The sequence below is a fragment of the Agelaius phoeniceus genome, chromosome 2, assembly GCF_051311805.1.
Source record: "Agelaius phoeniceus isolate bAgePho1 chromosome 2, bAgePho1.hap1, whole genome shotgun sequence".
NCBI lineage: Eukaryota > Metazoa > Chordata > Aves > Passeriformes > Icteridae > Agelaius > Agelaius phoeniceus.
In genome coordinates, this window is record NC_135266.1 from 458,253 (window position 1) to 477,875 (window position 19,623).

The 19,623-nt window shown below is 55.9% G+C and overlaps 1 protein-coding gene across 9 annotated transcripts in view; it reads left to right on the plus strand.

Moving 5' to 3' along the window:
• The window catches only part of STIM1 (stromal interaction molecule 1), a 72,511-nt gene that overhangs the window by 30,721 nt on the left and 22,167 nt on the right, over positions 1-19,623 (plus strand). For all 9 annotated transcript variants that reach the window (XM_077192596.1, XM_054653379.2, XM_077192558.1 and 6 more), the window contains exons 3-7: positions 1,076-1,190; positions 5,902-6,013; positions 6,951-7,066; positions 12,324-12,501; positions 16,299-16,476. In XM_077192596.1, coding sequence (XP_077048711.1) covers positions 1,076-1,190; positions 5,902-6,013; positions 6,951-7,066; positions 12,324-12,501; positions 16,299-16,476 — 699 coding nt within the window. The remainder of the gene's footprint in view (positions 1-1,075; positions 1,191-5,901; positions 6,014-6,950; positions 7,067-12,323; positions 12,502-16,298; positions 16,477-19,623) is intronic.

The window sequence follows — 19,623 nt, forward strand, 5'->3', positions numbered from 1 at the left end:
CATTCTCCCAGTTTCCACATTTCCCCACATTCTCCCATTTCCCACATTTCCCCACATTCTCCATTTTCCTGTGTTCTGGGGGCAGAAAGAGCCCTGGCAGCTTTTGGGCAGCAGGGCAGAGCCCCAGGCTGGAGCTGCCCCCCTGGCATTGCAGGGAGACCGGGATCTAAAGCTGCCCGGATCTTCTCCGTGCCCTGTCTGATGCTAAAACACCATCTCCAGCTCTAAGGTGTTTTTTGGGTGTGGGTATCATCCTGTTGCTCATGGAAGAGCCCAGGGATGAAGCTGCCTGTGTGGGGATTTTGTCCTGGGGGGTGGGAATGTGGAATTATCCTTGAGCTTGGTTCCACCTGTTGGGCACTGGAATGTGAGTGGTTCTCTGTCTACTGGTGGATTTCACAGCCTGGTTTGGGTTGGAAAAACCTCACAACCCATCCAGTGCCACCCCTGCCACGGCAGGGACACCTTCCAGTGTCCCAGGCTGCTCCAGCCTGGCCTTGGGCACTGCCAGGGATCCAGAGGCAGCTCCAGCTGCTCTGGGCCCCCACTGAGCTGGGATACATAGATTTATTTATATTTTTTAGTGGAACTGCCTCCCCTCCTGCCCGTGGCATTTGTTTCAGCTTGGATTTGAAGGTGCAGATCAAATCCAGTAATAATTCTTGGGTTCTTACTCCTGTGACATAAAGCTGGTTTCATTGTGCCACTTAGGTGAATTTTTGGTGTTACTATAATTCAGAGAAAAGTCTGGAATCCCAAGACCAAAGGTTCTAATTAATTATCCCTTCTCTGTATTAAAAGGAATTTAATGTATTTACTTATTGAATATTTTCCTGGCTGCTCTTCCCAGGAACAGAGATATTTAGGGGTACTGCAGGGAATATACTTATATCTGTATAAAAGATACATGTATATATCTTATATCTCTAATATATCCATTATATTTATGGGCTTTTTAAAATTCAGATTTATTATGGCTTTCCCATCAAAATTATTACTATTCAGATTTTTTTATGCTCCTCATCTCCCTGAAGGATGAACCAAAGCTTAATCCTGCTGTTAATTCCTCTCCTAGTTCTTGAGGGAAGACTTGAATTACCATGACCCAGCAGTCAAGCACAGCACTTTCCATGGAGAGGACAAACTCATCAGTGTGGAGGACCTCTGGAAGGCCTGGAAAACATCAGAAGGTAAAAAAGGGCAAAAAGCCAAGAAATCCTTTCCTAAGAGTGCAGAGAGTTTGGATTGCAGATGGCCTGGGCAGGGTGTGCAGCTCTCAGGAGGAATGTGCTGCTTTTCCTCCCTTGTACCAGGCCTTGTGCTCTTCCAGCTCCCTTTTTGAGGTCTGGATTCCCAGGATTTCCTCAGGGTTGGTCCTTCCAAACTCTTCCTGCTGCACCTGAGCGTGGCCACCAAAGGATCAGTTCTTGTTTTGTTCCTCTGCCCTAGAAATGTGTGTAAAATACAGCCAAATTCCAGGTTCTTCAAACACCCAGATCCAGATGGAATTGTAATGGGGTGATAAATATCCTAAATATTCAGTAGAGCTGCTTGGGAGCTTTCCTGCAGGTTGTGCTTTCCTTAGGAGAAACTTTCTGAACATGAAAAGCTCCTTCACAATGAAAAGAGAGAATAAAATCCAGGAAGTGTCATCAGTACAGTCCATGCAGAAATAACTTTTAGCTGTTCCAAAATACTGTTATTTATCCCAGCATCCAGGGAGGTGGTGGGAGTTCAGCTTCTGCTGAGAAACCTCCTGAAACCTGGGAATCTTGGAACAAACTTTTAAGATTGGCAAGTGCTTCCCCAGTGCTTTCACACAGAATTCCACAGAAATCATTAATCCAGTTTTTTTCAGTGCTCCTCATCTCTAAAAGAGGAGTTCTATCTATGTCCATTCCCTGAAATACTGGATGTTAATCTTCTGATCAGTTCACCAGCCATTGCAATTTCAGTTTCTCATTTGTGTCCTGTTGGTATTTGACTTTTCTTCCTTAAATTCCTGTGGTGGGATGTGCTCTGTGTTCCCAGAGCTGTGGGTGCAGCTGCAGGGAGTGCAGCAGCCCCTCTCATTCCCAGGAGCACTGAATGACGTCCAGCATCTGCACAGGGATTGGAAACACAGAAACACAGGGGCTGTGCATGAGGAGAGGAGCAGCTGCAGGGAGAGCTCAGAGCCCCTGGCAGGGCCTGCAGGGGCTCCAGGAGAGCTGCAGAGGGACTGGGGACAAGGCCTGCAGGGACAGCACCCAGGGAATGGCTGCCAGTGCCAGAGGGCAGGGCTGGGTGGGATCTTGGCCATGAGGAATTGTTCCCTGTGAGGGTGGGCAGGCCCTGGCACAGGGTGCCCAGAGCAGCTGGGGCTGCCCCTGCATCCCTGGCAGTGCCCAAGCCCAGGCTGGGCACTGGGGACACTGGGAGGTGTCCCTGCCCTGGCAGGGGTGGCACTGGGTGGGCTCTGAGGTCCCTCCAACCCAAAGCAGTCTCTGTGATACCCGTGTGACAATTCCAGAGCTGTGTATCCCAGACCAGACTCTCTCCCCTGGAGCTGGACAGGGATGTGCTGACAGTTCTTGTCCACATCACTGCAGGAGTGGCACAGTTGCCCAGGACAGGGAGGGAAACACATCCTGGGGGGATATCACAGCCCTGTGGATGTGGCACTTGGGAACATGGTCAGGGGTGGCCTTGGCAGTGCTGGGGGTGGTTGGACTCTGGGCTCAGAGGGATTTTCCAGCCTCAGGGATGCTGTGATTCCATGACTCCCAGTCCCTGTGCCTGCTGTGTGCAAGGAGTGCCTCCTGTAAGAAATATTTATCCCATTACAGGCTGTTTACACATGGCTTTGCCTGGAGAGTCTTTTGCTGTCAGCTGGGAAAGGGTAGAAATCATTAAGGGATGGAGGAGAACGTCCCTTGATACTCAGCAGGCCCCTCATTACTGAGCTGCCCTGGCTCTGTCCCTGCCCCTGGCACAGCCAGCACCTGGCAGAGCTGCTGTGCCACAGTGGGTGTCCAGTGCTGCTCTCAGCTCCTGCTCTTGTCTTCCCTTTCATCATCTTTAGATCTGGCTGATAGAATAAGTGAGGTTTCTGAAGGGTGCTCTGATGTCATGGAATCACAGAGGGTTTGGGATGGGAGGGACCTCACAGCCCAGCCAGTGCCAGCCCTGCCAGGCAGGGAACCTTCCACTGTCCCAGGCTGCTCCCAGCCCCAGTGTCCAACCTGGCCTGGGACACTGCCAGCGAAATTTGAAGCCTAATTTTGGAGTTTGAGCTGAAGTCATGAATCAGGCTTGTAGGAAAGGTCTGCTCCCTCCTGGGGGTGTGAAAAGCAGCTGTGAAGGGCACTGACATCCCACAGGGATGGGGTGGCTGGGCCTGTGCCATTTGTTTTCAAGCCATTGCTTTTCCTCCCTTCCATGGCTGCTGTTCCTGGTCACATGTGGAAAGTTAAAAGATATTTCTGCCCCTGAATTATGGCAGAAGATAAAGGTGGTGATGCCCTTATGAGGTGCTGAGTCTGAGGGAGGGCATCTGGGTGAGCCTGCTCTGCCAAAGCCATGGAAGTGATGCCAGATCAGCCCCTGGGGAGAGGAGGCAGGGCAGGGTCCTGCTCGTCTGTGTCTGTGCTTCTCAGGTATTCTTCCCAAAAGAAACATGGCTGCATATGCAGTGAGAGGAGCCAAGGGCTGTGGAGGAGCCCAGGGCAGCAGTGCTGCTGCTGGGGATGTGGCCCATGTCCCGTGTCACGTGCTGGTGATGTCACCATGCAGGGCCTGTGGCTTCTCCCATCCTCCCATCGTTGCCATCCTGCTGGTGCCACAGGTGTGCCCCAGTGTGTGGGACAGTGACCAGCACTGTAGGGAGGGTTGGTGGCACCATCTGTGCCACCCTGCAGCTGGGTCACCGTGCCAGCGTCCATGGGGATGGAGCCTTGCTGTCCTTGCTTGGTGCTGGGCTCTGCCTCTGCTCCCTCATCTCCCTCAGCTTCATCCACTCAGTTAGCGCTGAGCTCCATCTCTGAGCTCACTCATCTCTGCCAGATCCCTCATCTCTCGCATCTCTGTCATTTCTCTGAGCTCCATCTGCCTCATCTCTCTCAGCTCCCTCAGGTCTGTGAGCTCCCTCAGCTTCCTCATCTTCATCTTTCTCCACTTCATCAGTTCAATCAGCTCTTGGAGCTTGCTCATCTCTCTCAGCTCCCCCAGCTCTCACAGCTCCATCTCCCTCATCTCTCCCAGATCTCTCATCTCATTTCTCTGAGCTTCATCTCCCTCATCTCTCCCAGATCTCTCATCTCATTTCTCTGAGCTCCATCTCCCTCATCTCTCCCAGATCTCTCATCTCATTTCTCTGAGCTCCAGCTCCGTCATCTCTCTCAGCTCCCCCATGTCCCCCAGCTCCCTCATCTCCCAGATCTCTCATCCCTCCTCTCCCTCACCCCTCAGCTCCCCATGGGAGGCACTGGGCTCCCTGGAGCTTGGGCAGATGTTTCTGTGCTCGTGGGCCCAGTCAGGGTTGCATTGCAGCAGAGCCATGCAGCCCTGCCAGGAACAGGGCCAGGGGATGATAAATTCAGGTGTAACAAAGCCCCCTCTGTCCAGTAAACACATCTGCTGTGCCCCAGGCCAGGCTGGGCACTGGGACAGTGGGAGGTGTCCCTGCCATGGCAGGGGTGGCACTGGGTGGGCTGTGAGCTCCCTCCCAACCCAACCCAGTCTGGGATTCTGGGATTATGTTTGCCTTCAGAGCGTTGCTGTAAGTGCAGCACAACAAAGTGGCAAAGGCAGGAGCTTGATTTCCTAAGGTCTCCTCACTTATGGCTCTGGAGCTGCATGACAGCCCCATAAATAATGCACAGATGCCTGGGGAAGAGGTTAAGGAGCAGAGTTCACCTGGTTCACTTGGGCTGCAGCACCTGCTCCACCTCCTCCCACAGATCCTTTCTCAAGCTGCTTCCGATGGATTTTTTCTGGCACTGCTCCGTGTGTGCTTAGCGAAAGCTCAGAGGGGATCCCAGAATCACAGCAGGGTTTGGGTTGGAAGAGACCTCACAGCCCACCCAGGGACACCCCTGCCATGGCAGGGACACCTCCCACTGTCCCAGGTGCTCCCAGCCCCAGTGCCCAGCCTGGCCTTGGGCACTTCCAGGGATGCAGGGGCAGCCCCAGCTGCTCTGGGCACCCTGTGCCAGGTCTGGAGTAGGGGGTGAGGCTTTGGGAGCTGACCCCAGAATTCAGGGCCTTTGGGCACGTGCTGAGGATGAGCATTCCCTGTTGGAGAGTGGAGGCAGCAGGATCACCTGGCTGATGGAAAGCCCAGTGATGCCAGCTTTGGGTCACCTGCCAGCACTGTGGGTGTTGGCCCTGCCAGGGTGCCCAGCCCGAGCCCTGCTGCTGCCATGGCACGAGGTGGAGCCTCCTCTGCTCTTCTATCTGATGGCCTCATTGCATGTGTTAATTTTGGGAACTGGGAGCACAGGGGCAAACCAGCCCTGGGAAAGGTGTGTTGTGACAGAGAAAGCTCCAGGCAGCTCCTCCCGTGCCATGTGGGGTCTGTGGGGGCTCAGGGGCAGCAGAACCTCAGGAGTTCCTGAGTCTGGGCAAAAATGGTCCCATGAGGGGGAGGTTGAGGTCCTGCAGGATTGCCTGGAGTGTCCCACTGCCAGGGGGCAGGGCTGGATGGGATCTTGGCAATGAGGAATTGTTCCCTGGCAGGGTGGGCAGGCCCTGGCACAGGGTGCCCAGAGCAGCTGGGGCTGAGAGCAGCCTGGGACAATGGGAGGTGTCCCTGCCATGGCAGGAGTGGCACTGGGTGGGCTCTGAGGTCCCTGCCAGCCCCAAGCTGTGGCTCCCTGCTGTCCATGCCCCCCATGAGCTGTGCTGTTGTGCTCTCTGCAGTGTACAACTGGACGGTGGACGAGGTGGTGCAGTGGCTCATCTCCTACGTGGAGCTGCCCCAGTACGAGGAGACCTTCCGCAAGCTGCAGCTCAGCGGCCACGCCATGCCCAGGTCAGTGCCAGGCCCGGGCAGTGCCAGGCCCAGGGCAGTGCCCACAGTGTCCCCATGGGATGTGTGCAGGGAAAGCACCAGGCCTGGCAGGAGTTAGCTCCTCTCATCACCTGCAGTTCCTTGGCCTGTGCACTGCCCAGTTCTGCTCCAACTGTGAGTGAAAAGAGGGGAAATTTGGGTTAGATACAGGGAAGGCATTGTTCCCTGGCAGTGTGGGCAGGCCCTGGCACAGGGTGCCCAGAGCAGCTGGGGCTGCCCCTGCATCCCTGGCAGTGCCCAAGCCCAGGCTGGGCACTGGGGCTGGGAGCACCTGGGACAGTGGGAGGTGTCCCTGCCATGGCAGGGATGGCACTGGGTGGGATTTAAAATCCCTCCTAACCCAAACCATCCATGATTCCATGGAAGAGGAGCACTGGCTGGGAGTCATCCTAAGTTGTAACAGGTTTGAAAAACCTCAGTGCAGCTTTTTTGGATAAAGGTTCCTGTTGCTGAAAAAGGGCCTTCTCAACTGACTGGGAAGGAAGGATTAACTGGGGATAAAATGAGGATGGTTTTGAGGCAGCCCAATGAGTGTCCACATCCCTTCCAAGGGAGAACTGTGGTTTGTGGTCTGTGACACAGGATGTAAAGGCAATGGAGATTTGGTTAAAAAAATACTTAATAGTGATTGGTAGGACACCAGAAGATGGGTTTTGATGGGATGTCAGTTCCTCATGCTGTCAGGTAATGAATTAGGCCTGGCCCTGGTTTTTCCTGCTCTCTCCCACTCCTAAAAATGCTGCTGCAAAGTGTCCTGGAGACACCCTGGTTAGAGACAGCAGCAGTGAGGGATTTGCCCTGGTAGCAGGGAGCTCCCAGGCCCTGCTCTGCATCTCCCTGATGCCTGCTGGCCCTGGTGGCTGTGCCCACAGCAGTTTTTTGTCCCCCTGTTGTGCAGGCTGGCAGTGAACAATGCCACCATGATGGGCACGGTGCTGAAGATGACCGACCGCAGCCATCGGCAGAAGCTGCAGCTCAAGGCTCTGGACACGGTGCTCTTCGGGCCTCCTCTGTGTGAGTACCAGACCCACCTGCCAGCCTTGGGAACCACCCCAGGGCCACAGCTCTGCTCAGACTGGGCACCAGAGCCAGTTCTGGGTGACCCAAAGTGCAGCCTCAGCCAGGGGAGTCATCCCAGCACAGCTACCCTGGAGTAGGAATGGTTGTCCTGGGTTTGTGGGAGCAGCTCTGTAGCCTGGAGCATCCTGGGCTGGCATTCCCATCTCAGAGGGCTCTCCCAGAGGTGCAGCTGGGATCTCCCACTGTGCTGCTGGGATCTCCTGTGCCCACAGGGTAAAACCTGCTGCCCTTCTGCGGTGCTGATGGTGCTAGAGGGCAGCAGCCCTGTCCTGCCTGCTCCCAGGGCAGCTGCTGCCATGTCCTGGAGCTCTGTCATCATCTCCTGGGCTTTCCTGGGGCTCCACTGTCCTGTCCTGAGACTCAGGCTATGAACTACCCACCTCTGGAGGAGGGGGGGAGCAGCAGGCTGGATGGGAAGTTTAGGGTGGTGGTGGGAGGCCCTGGGCTCCTTTGATGCCTTATCAGGATCTCAAGCTCTCTGACGTGTGTCTCCACGCTCCAGGTGCTCCCAGCTCCCTCTGGCTCCTGTCTGCTCCCTGTTGAAGGTGCTTTTGTCTCTCTCCTTCTCTGGCATGGCTTTCTCCTGGGCTTTGGGTGCACAGGGGTGGAACCCCCCTTTCCTGCTGCCCATGCTGGGGGATCTTCCCCATGCTGGGGAATTTTGGGGTCCCAGTGCTTGTGGCTGGGGCATTCCTGGCCTCTCCCACTCCAGCACCCCCAAGTCCTTCTGCTCAGGGCTGCTCTCCAGCCATTCCCACCCAGTTCTGGGAAATCTGCCTGCACAGTGTGAGCCACAGTGTGAGGCTGGGCAGAGCCATAGGGAGCAAATCCCAAGCCTGGCTTGTACAATCAGCCAGTTCTGCTCACGGTTATTGAAAAGCCTCTTTTGCACAGGCACAGGTTGGTGTTTATTTATTGCCTGTGTTAAATGTGAAGCTTTTTGATGCCTGGGTGGCTCCAGCCCAGCGACTCCTGTGCTGGGGGCAGGATTTTTCCAGAGTTGTTGTGCTGTGTAAATGGCAGAGTGAATGGCTTGTACTGGCTGGGAATGAATGCCTGTTGCCATGCTGGAGCTGTTTGTTCTGCCCTGCAGCTCCCTGGCCCTGCAGCCTGACCCTCCCTGGGGCACAGAGATCAAAGTGTGCAGGGAACCGTGCTGCTGCTCTGCAGCCAGGGCTGCTCACACTCCTCTCAGCTCCTGCTGGGAGCTTTCCAGGCCAGCCTGGGCTGGTGCAAGGTGTCCCAGCTCACAGCAGGAGGTGGAATGGGATGAGCTTGGAGGTCCCTCCCAACCCAAACCATTCCATGGTTCCATATACGGGGTGTGAGAGAAGTGGAAATAGGCTTTAAATCTGCAGCTGAAGGAGAGATTGATCCCTTTTCAGAAGGTAAAACTTGCTGGTTTCTGGTCATCTGAATGGCTTTGTCTCCACTCAAGGGGAGAGGTTGTTTATCCAAACCAATTCCTTCAGGAATGGATTGCACAACACCTTTCAGGAGCCAGCAGCAAGTGGCAGCTTGGGCAGTGCTCAGTGACCTTTCAAGCTGCAGAAGCTGCTTTACACCTCCTTTCCCATGGTCAGGGGAGGTGGCTCTGGAGGGCAGCTGGGCTCTGGGGGTCTCTGAGCTGCTGGCAGTGGGATGTGGTGCACAGGTACAGAGTTCCAAGGGTTTGTCTCCTCTCCTGAAGCTCTGTTCACCACAGGTGTGAAAGCTTTGATAAAAGCAGCCTCAGTTGGAGCCCCAGGCCTCCTGCAGGCTCCTAAATCCAGACACCCTGCTGCTGTGGGGATCACAGCACCTGGACACAGTGCTGCTCCTGCTGCTGGGTGAAGGTTTTCCAGAGCCAGGGCTCCAGGGGTGGGTGTCTGGCTCGTGGCAGAGGTTCCAGCCGGATTCCATGGCCAGTTTCCATGTGGATCTGCAGGCTCCTGCCATCCCTCCAGGTCTGGTTCCTGCTGCCAGGCTCCAGCCCTGCCATTTCCTCCAGCAAACAGGTCTGACCACTCCAGCCCTGTAATTAATCCAAGTGCAAGGGAGCGTGGAACAATTATAGTCTAAGCAACATGAGATGATTCCTTCTTCTGTGTCTGTCCCTTTGGGGTCCTGTTCCTGTGATTCAGGAATTTATCTGGCACAAAATAGCACAACTTCAGGTGAAACATGGAATCCAGAATGGTTTGGGTAGAGAGGGACCTCAGAGCCCACCCAGTGCCACCCCTGCCATGGCAGGGACACCTCCCACTGTCCCCAGTGCCCAGCCTGGCCTTGGGCACTGCCAGGGATGCAGGGGCAGCCCCAGCTGCTCTGGGCACCCTGTGCCAGGGCCTGCCCACCCTGCCAGGGAACAATTCCTCATTGCCAAGATCCCATCCAGCCCTGCCCTCTGGCACTGGCAGCCATTCCCTGGGTGCTGTCCCTGCAGGCCTTGTCCCCAGTCCCTCTGCAGCTCTCCTGGAGCCCCTTCAGGCCCTGCCAGGGGCTCTGAGCTCTCCCTGCAGCTTCTCTTCTCCAGGTGAGCCCCCCCAGCTCTCCCAGCCTGGCTGCAGCCCCTCTGGGCTCTCTCCAGCAGCTCCAGCTGCTCCTGCTGTTGGTGTCCCAGGGCTGGAGGCTCTGCAGGTGCAGCTCTGCTGCTTTTGAACTTGGGACAGACTTTTCTGTAATTTGATCTCTTTCCCTGCTGCTCCTGTGCCCTGGGCCAGAGACTGAGGGCACCTGGCAGAGCCTCAGATTGTTCCTGTGCAGTTGATCGTGATTTAAGTCCCCTGGCTTTGTCCCTGGCCCTCAGCAGGGCTGGCACAGCCTGTCCTGCACCCCTGTGGCCGTGGCTGCTCCCAGCAGCAGGCAGGCCTGGGCTCACCTTACACCTGCACAGGCTGCAGGAAAAGTCATGTACACCATGCAAAACAGACTTCTCCACCTTTCCCATTTCCTTCTTTTGGGAAAGGAGGGACAACAGGCACAGTTTTATCACAGACTGATTGTTCTGCTCAGCTGCAGGACTTGATGTCCTGCTGGGTTTGCAGCTCTGCCTGGGCTTGGTGTTTGAAAGCGAAATGATTGAGCAAGGGGGGAAGGTCTGGAGCTGCAGGAGTGCTGGTTGGGATTAGATAGCAGAAAAAAGCATCTACAGTGAAGGTGAGAAAATGGAGATGCTCCCAGGGCTGGAACCCCTCTGCTCTGTGGGGCCAGGTCAGGGAATGGCTGCCAGTGCCAGAGGGCAGGGCTGGATGGGATCTTGGCAATGAGGAATTGTTCCCTGGCAGGGTGGGCAGGCCCTGGCACAGGGTGCCCAGAGCAGCTGGGGCTGCCCCTGCATCCCTGGCAGTGCCCAAGGCCAGGCTGGGCACTGGGGACAGTGGGAGGTGTCCCTGCCAGGGCAGGGGTGGCACTGGGTGGGCTCTGAGGTCCTTTCCAACCCAAACCATCCTGGTATTCCATGCTTCTACATTTCCACCCAAGCTGAGTTTTCCTCAGAGTTTTCTCATGCCTGTGTCTGTCACTGTAGGCCACGACATAACATGATGTGCACACACTGCTTTTCTCAAGGCAAAAATGGGAAGTTTACCTTCTGACTCCAGCATTTATAGATTTCTAAAAGTGACAGTGGATTGGAAGGTGACAATGCCACCTCTCCAATGATACTGGACAAACCAACAGTCCATCAAATTTCTCTTCCTCCATAAAAAAATGTAAACCCATCAGTTATTTACATAAAGTGTGTTAGAAAGTTCGTTACAAGAATGTAAACATTAGAAGGCTTAGAAAATCTTAAAAAGTCAGGGAGATGTGTCTTTGGCCAGGGCTGGTGCAGAGGAAGGATGTGTGCAAAGCTGCACTCCCAGCTGGAGCTGAGCCCAGCTGGCACCAGGGGCAGGACAGGGACCAGCTGGGGTGGGGCTGGCAGGGAATGGCCCCAGGAGAGCAGGGCTGTGGGAAGGTGGAATACAAAGCTCTCCCCAGATGGGAGCTGCAGGGACTGAGGCTGAGGGATGTGCAGGCACTTGCCAGGATCTGCTCCCTCGGAAGAGGATGTTGTGCTAATCCATCCGGAGGGGAGCGGGGCCAGCGCTCACCTTGTTTAGTTCTGAGTGCTGGATTTACCCTGGGTGCCTGCAGGGAATGATGGGCCACAGGTGCTGCTGGGGGAGATGGTGCTTGCCTGTCTCCTGGGCTCTGGGGAGGGCTCCTGTCCCTCTCCCTCTGAGGGGAAGCCTCTGCAATATGGGCAGGGAGCAGCAGCCCTGTCCCCACGTGTCCATCCAGGTCAGGCCGTGCTGTGCTCTGCCTTCCCAATTCAGGTTTCCACCTCCCAGGTCCCCTCCTGTCCCCCCAGCTCTACCAGTGTGACAGATGTGGTTCAGCTGGGGAGGGGCTTCAGCTCCTGTCTAACCCACCCCTGCCATGGCAGGGACACCTCCACAGCCACAGCTTCTCTGGGCACCCTGTGCCAGGGCCTGCCCCCCTCAGTACAGGTATTTTCCCCCTGGATCTAGTGTGAATTGCCTGTTGTTTGTTCAAAACCAGTGGATACTGGTCATTAAGTCCCAGCTCACTGGACTGAGCTGCTCTTTCATTTGTGGCTTTTCCAGCACACACTTGGTTGAGTTACAGGAAAAAAATCTGCTTGACTCATCTTTTTGGGCTTTGTTTAGCACTTGAGCCCCCACTTAATTACTTTCATCCTCTCACATGCATCAACACCTTTTTTTGAATTAACTGTAGAAAAAGGGAATTTCCACACTGAGTTGTGGTTCTGATGGAAAGCTTGGCAGCTTGACAGTTGGACTCTTGAGCTGCCCCAGCTCTGTGATCTCAGAGTGTTTATTTTGTTCCAAGTGCTTATTTTGTTCTTAGTTACCTGTGCTGCCCTGTGGGATCACAGCCATTCTGGAGGGGGGTTCCTCTGTGCAGTTTCCCCTGTACCACTTATTATCAGGAAAATGGAGCTGGAAGATTTGCAATTTCATCTTTTGTGTTGTTGTTGCTGTCTCCAAATTGAATAAATATTGTCAAGCCTCTGTTTTCCTCCTGAAATACTGACACAGCTCAACTGTCCCCTCGGTGAATCCTCTGCCACAGTTCCTTGTACGACTGCCCTGAGTTCTCCTGTCCCACTGTGGTGCAGCAGAGCCCTTTGGAGCTCTCCCCGTGGTCCTTTGGCCCCAGCAGTGTCTCTGGTCTCTTGCAGTGACTCGACACAACCACCTCAAGGACTTCATGCTGGTGGTGTCCATCGTCATCGGCGTGGGCGGCTGCTGGTTCGCCTACATCCAGAACCGCTACTCCAAGGAGCACATGAAGAAGATGATGAAGGACCTGGAGGGTCTCCACAGGGCAGAGCAGTCTCTCCACGACCTGCAGGAGAGGTAGGTTCCCATTGTCCATCCAGCTGGAGCACTCAGCTCTTCCTGTTCCATTCCTTCAGATTTCAGGAAATGCCTGTTTTGGTGCCTCACACCGGAGTCAGCCCCTTCCTGAGGGACTGGCAAAGCTGCCAGCAGCCTCTGGAGCTCAGAGAGGGGCCTGCCTCCTCCTGCAGGGACTCCTGGACCAGGCTGTTCTTTCCTAGTCACAGAACCAGGGAATGCTTTGGGTTCAAAGGGGCCTTAGAGCTTGTCCAGTCCCAGTCCTGCCGTGCAATCCAGCTCACATGGAATTTGCCATCCAAACTTGTTTCACCTTGGCTTTTGATGGGGAAAAAGTGTGTGGGAGCAATCAGGGATTTACACATCCCCTCTTGAATTCTTGGAGCTGTGTGGGGAAGCAATACCTGAGGCAAAGGGTGTTATTTAAAAAGTGAAAAAAACCCATCATTTTGGAGTATTAAATAGGAATATCTGGGCTCTTGGCATATGGATCAGATCCTGCAACCTCAGGAATGGGGTCTCTATTCCCAGGAATCACTGCAGTGGTTCCAGTAGAGCTACTGATGGGAGAACAGGCTCCAAGAGAGCCTCTGGACAGGGATCTTCTGGGACAGGGAAGAGCCTTCAGCCCTGGTGATGACAAACCCATGGGGTGCTCTGGTAGTGGAATATTATAAGGGCAGATTTAGCAAATAACAGAGCAGAGATAGTGTGGGGCTTGAACTACTTTCTGTGAGGTTTCAGTGGAATTTGGGAGGATAAACATTAACTAGGCTGCCCTGTGAGCTGATGGCTGCATTTCCAGTGACTTCATGTGGACATGAGTTTGATGCCAGGCCAGTCACGGGGTGTGATGAGTGCCCTGTGCAGACACCAGGGTCCTGAGGGTGTCAGACCTGCAGCCAGCCAGCTTTTGGGAATCTGTGCAGTGCAGCCCCAGGGCTGCAGCCCCACTGTAATGCCTAGGAGCCCATTACAGCCTTACCCTGCCCCTGAATGTTGCTGCAAGGGCTCCTGGTCCCCAGTGGGGTGGTGTAGGGGGATACAGTATGGGTAAATGAAGGTGGTGTAGAATGTAATCTTATCCCCTAAAGAGTTGCAGCTGAACCGATTACTAAAGATTAGGAGCAGGCCTGATGTTAACAGGCCACACCTGTAGCCAATAAGAAGAGGAGTGTTATAAAAGAGTGGATTGATGGGAACTGGAGTCAGTGCCTAGAGGAGCTGCCTACAGGAAACATCAAAGAGGTATGAAACTCTGGCAATATAGAGCTCTTGCACTATAATGATAACAGGGTGGTACCAGTTGGTGTCCCTGAGGAGAGAGCTCCCAGGTGATGGGGCCGTGCTGGGCACGTTCCCCTGGCACAAATCCGCTCCCCTCTGTGGCTCCAGCCCACAGCTGGCTCCACACGGCCTCGTGGAGCTTTGTGTTACAGCTTGGAAGCACTCCCAAAGAAGGTTTGATTTATTTTTCCTGCATCTGGGAGGAGATAGGGATCCCTTCTCCATGTCCATCCGTGGAGCAGCACTGTCCAGGGCAGGAGGGCTCACTGGGTGTCACCTCTGAGCTCCAAACTGGGAATGTGCCTGTGGGGAACGACCTTGGGCCCTGCTGCTGAGGGCAGAACCACGTAAACAAGTGGATGGATGTTCCTGGGAAGTTCAACTAATGCTCTAAAGCTCCTCAGGAGGAAACACAAAACCTCTGGGACTCGGCACAGCCTTGAGCCAGAGCACTCGGCAGGGCTCGTCCTCCACAGAGGGCACTGAGCAGGGGCTCAGGGACTGGGAGGTGAACTGGGGCCTTGGGAGACCTTTTAAGGGGAAATGTCCCTTCCCTTCCTCATCCCTGGGAGGAAAGGAGGAGAACTGGGGCCTTGGGAGGCCTCTAGGGGGAAATATCCCTTCCCTTCCTCATCCCTGGGAGGAAAGGAGGTGAACTGGGAGGCCTCTAGGGGGAAATATCCCTTCTCTTCCTCATCCTTGCCCAGTGGGGTCCAGCTGGGATCTTCAGCTGCCACAGGAACAGTGAAAACTCCGGACAGCCCCAGTGCTTCAAGACTTGTGGAGAAGTTGTGCTGCAGTTCTGCTCAGAGGCTTCACTTTCAGGGCTTGAAAGGCCCTGCTGTGCTGGCTGGGTGAAGCTCAGTGCTGAGCAGCCCTCTGGAAGGCACAGGATGCCTCTCCAGTGCCAGTGCTGCTGGAATTTGCTGAGCAGCTCAGACATGCTCCTGAGGAGCTGGGAATGTTCCTACCAAACCCCAGCCTTTACTCAGCTCCAGAGCACCTTGGAGAACACCCTGCAGCAGTGGCACTTCCCAGGCCATTAAGTGACTCATCAACATCATCAAGTCTTGGCACATCCTACTGAAGCCCGAAAGGAGTGGGCGGGTCTGTTTTGGAGATGTGTGGATTGTATGGAAGCTCCTGGAATGTGAGCCCCCTGCTTGCCCAGAGCAGCTGGGGCTGCCCCTGCATCCCTGGCAGTGCCCAAGGCCAGGCTGGGCACTGGGGCTGGGAGCACCTGGGACAGTGGGAGGTGTCCCTGCCATGGCTGGGGTGGTGTCACTGCTGTTCCTGGTGCTGGGGGAGCTCTGTCCCAAGCCAGCTGCAGCAGCCAAGCCCTGGTGCCCGTGCATGACCCCATCCTTGTGTGCTGCCCCTGCCCCACTCAGCTAAAAACAACCATAAAGACCCCTCAACTGTGCCCCCGAATCCCATGGTCATCCCCATGGCCAGGCATGAGGGGGATATGTCACCAGTGTGTCACTTGTGTGAGTGGACATTGGGTGTAGGGCATGACAGGACCCAGGGCTGTGCCAGCAGGGTGTGTGGGTGTCCTGGTGACTGCAGGGCTGTGCCAGCCTGTGCCAGCAGGGCCTGTCCCAGCTGGGGATGATGCAGAACGTGATTTCAGTTCTGCAGCAGCTCTTTATCACTGTCATCTTCACTTTGGGACAGCTCCATGTCTCTGTTCAATTCCCCTTGGTAATGGTCTTGGCCAATGGTGTCTGTCCCTTGGGGCAGCTCTTGGTCTCTGTTCAGTGCCCCTTGGGGCAGCTCCAGGTGGGTGCAGTCTCCCCTGGGACAGGTGACACTCGGATCCTCTCTGAGGGTCACTGGCCCAGCTGGTGCCCTGCCAGCCTCACAGCCTGGCTGGGAGCCTCAGCACAAGCCAGCTCCTCATGGAAGATCCCACTGGTCCATGGGGATCCAGGGTTTCATTGCTGCCATATATTCCTGCTGATTCAGTCTGTCATGAGGAGGAATAAGAGCATCCAGGCAGGATTAAGCCGTGTCTGAATTTGCAGGATTTTGTGGGAGGAATGTGGATCCATCCCATCTGAGTGGTCTGATGGGCTCTGGCAGATCTTCCCCTGCTTTGTTTTATCGAAGTCTTCACTTGGGTGAAAATACCAAAAATTGACCTTAATTTGAGACTCATTAGAGGAAACCTGGGTGTGCTGTGGGAAATGAAGAAAATGCATCCATTTGATAAACGAATCAAGCTGAGACCGAGCAGTTGACAACTTCCTTTATTCCCAGCCACAGTGAACTGTCTCCCTGCCATCCCTTGGGCAGGGCAGGGCTGCTTTTGGTGAGCAGAGCACAGGATTTGACCTGGTGGGCAGAGCAGAGCACAGGGCTGATTTGGTGAGCAGAGCTGGCTCTGGGGGGCAGCCCTGGTCCTGGCTCCCTCCAGGGCCTGGGGAGCTGGCCCAGCCCTGGTCCTGGCCCCGGCTGCCTGCAGGGAGCTGCCCAGCACTGGCCCTGGCCCTGTGTGTGTGTTGCAGGCTGCAGAAGGCGCAGGAGGAGCACCGCTCCGTGGAGGTGGAGAAGGTGCACCTGGAGAAGAAGCTGCAGGACGAGATCAGCATTGCCAAGCAGGAGGCGCACCGGCTGCGGGAGCTGCGCGAGGGCACCGAGAACGAGCTCAGCCGGCAGAAATACGCTGAGCAGGAGCTGGAGCAGGTGAGCCTCACCTGGGCAGCACCTGCACACGCCTGGCACTGAGGGCAGTGCCCCTGCATCCCTCTGGGCAATCACAGAAACACAGAATGGCTGCCTTGGGAGGGCCATAAATCCCACCCAGTGCCACCCCTGCCATGGCAGGGACACCTCCCACTGTCCCAGGTGCTCCCAGCCCCAGTGTCCAGCCTGGCCTTGGGCACTGCCAGGGATGCAGGGGCAGCCCCAGCTGCTCTGGGCACCCTGAGCAGGGCACAGGGACACAATCCCAATCCCTTTCCTCTGCCCACCCTGTGAGATCAGCCCAGGGCACAGGGATTTCAGGTCCTAGTGCTCATGGCCAGGCCCTGTGGAGCTTCCCCCACCAATCTCCAGCTCCTTCTCCCAGGGCTGCTCCCAGTCCATTCTCCCCAGGCTGTGTTTGTGCTGGGATTGCCCCCAGCCAGCTGCAGGCCTTGCCCTTGGTCCTGCTGAGCTGCACGAGGCTGGCAGGGTCCCAGCTCTCAGCCTGCCCAGGTGCCTCTGGATGCCCCATCCCATTCCTGCAGGGTGTGCCCACAGCACCAGCTCTGTGTCACTGCCAGGCTGGGGCTGCCCTGGATCCCTGTCCCTGCCCTGGATCCCTGTCCCTGCCCAGGATCCCTGTCCCTGTCACCAACAAAGACATTCCCAGTGCCTGTCCTGGCTCCTGAGGGACTCCAGTCCTCACTGCTCTCCAACCCCCTGAATCCAGTGATGCTGCTGCTCTTTTGCCTTTGCTTTCCTACTCCCCTTTATGGAGGAAAAGCCCTGAGTCTCTTTTCCATGGTGTCCATTACACATCCCAGTCACTGCTGTGGTGTTGGACAGGGCAGGTGCTGGCACCTGGCGACATCCCAGCAGGAGGAGAGGGGTTGGACTTGCCCTGGAGCTGCACCCTCTGGCATTTCTGACTCCCTCCCCAGTCCATGCAGTCTCTCTTCGTTTGTGTTCATGGATTTAGGAGAGATTTAGAATGAGTTCAGTTATGCTTTCCATGTTTTCTCATGGATCAGAGTGTGTGTAAGGGTTGGAATAGCCCTCTGAGACCATCCAGGCCAGCCCTTCCCCAGCACTGCCAAGGCCACCCCTGACCATGTCCCCATTTGCCACATCCTGTTAAATCCCTCCATGGATGTGACCCCAGCATTGCCCTGGGCAGCCTGTGCCAGGGCTGAACAACCCTTTCCATAAGGAAATTTTCCCAGTTTCCAACCTTAACTTCCCCAAACCTACAAGGAAGTCCAAACCCTCAATCCCAGTAGCTGCTTTCTGTCTTGCCTGAGGAACAATTCTCACCTGGCTGCAAGTTACAGATCAGTTTAAACTGAGACTGGAGCCAGACCTGCATGAGCCAGGCAGGTTCCTTGGATGTTCCAAGGCCATGTGTTTGTGTGTGTATCCTCCCTGCTGTGTCCAGTCTTTTTTGCCACCATGGAGGACGGGGATGAAACCAGGGCAGGAATCCAGGGCTTCCCCTGGCAAGGCAGGACCAAGTGTCCTGAGAGCCCTGGGGCAGTCAGTGCAGGGGGACAAACAGCAAATTCCCTTCCTCCCTGGGAGTGCAGCAGCCCCGAGCCCCTCAGGAGTGCTCTGATCCATCCTCCTGTGGCCATCCAGCCTCTGCACAGGGCCTGGGGTGTCCCTGCTGGCACAGACAGCCCCTGGGGCAGTGTGTTTGGGCACGGTGGGGCTGGGAGCCCTGGGCCCCAGCTCTGGAGCAGCCCAGCTCTCACCCTGCCCTTGCCCTGCGTTCCCATCAAGGAGCCCAGGAGCTGGTGTGACCTGTGAGCTGCCCAGGCTGAAGGCAGGTGAGTACTGCAGTGTCCCACAGCACTGTGTGACAGTAACCCCAGCACTGCCCCACTGCCCCAGGACACCTGTGACATTAACCTGTCACCCCTGTGACCCCACACTGCTCCCAGGGAGCATTAACACAGACCTGCTCTGCACCAGGGTTCTGATCACCCAGGCCACGCTGGAGCCTTGGGATGGTCCTGCTGCAGCTGGGTGTATGGGATGGAGAGTGTCCTGTTCCCAGGATCTCCATCCATCTCTCCCTCCTCACTGGGGCACCTTCCACAGACCCCAGTGGGGCCACAGAGAGCACTGAGGGAATTGTGCAATAGAATCCCACACCGGTTTGGGCTGGAAAGACCTTAAATCTCATCCCATCCCACCCCTGCCATGGCAGGGACACCTCCCAGTGTCCCCAGTGCCCAGCCTGGCCTTGGGCACTGCCAGGGATGCAGGGGCAGCCCCAGCTGCTCTGGGCACCCTGTGCCAGGGCCTGCCCACCCTGCCAGGGAACAATTCCTCATTGCCAAGATCCCACCCGGCCCTGCCCTCTGGCACTGGCAGCCATTCCCTGGGTGCTGTCCCTGCAGGCCTTGTCCCCAGTCCCTCTGCAGCTCTCCTGGAGCCCCTGCAGGCCCTGCCAGGGGCTCTGAGCTCTCCCTGCAGCTGCTCCTCTCCAGGTGAGCCCCCCCAGCTCTCCCAGCCTGGCTCCAGAGGGGCTCCAGCCCTGGAGCAGCTCCGGGGCTCCTCTGGCCTGGCTCCTGGAGCTCCACATCCTCCTGCTCTTGGGCCCCAGGGCTGGAGGCTCTGCAGGTGGGGTTTCACCAGGGCAGAGTATGACTTTTATATAAATTTCCCTATAAATTGTTACTCTTAGTGATCCAAATGGGGTCTTAAAGGTCTTCCCAGGAGAATGGAGACACACACAATTTAACTCCTGTTTGCACGGACTCCCTCAGAACCACGAGAGTTTGGGTCATGGACACTCATTTTAGCCACTGGTCCTTGCCTGTGCCACAGCACTTCCCTTTCCCACCATTCCCTAAAAACCTTGTTCCTGTGAGTGTTATGAGCACTCCTCTACCCCTAACAACCAGTGACAGGTTTCCTACCCATGTTTCCTCTGTATTCCCAAATCCCAGATGCCTGTGGGAGATGGTCAGAGTTCTGCTGAGGTGGGAGCAGCACCTGACTGGTGCTGCTGGTGTGCAATGGGAAAAGCCAGGAGAAACCCAGGCTCTGGGACTGATTTGGGCAGTTTTATACTGAACAGCCCTAAATCACACACAAGTGGCACAAGTGTTTGACCTGTGGTGTGTGGTGCCTCGGGGCTGC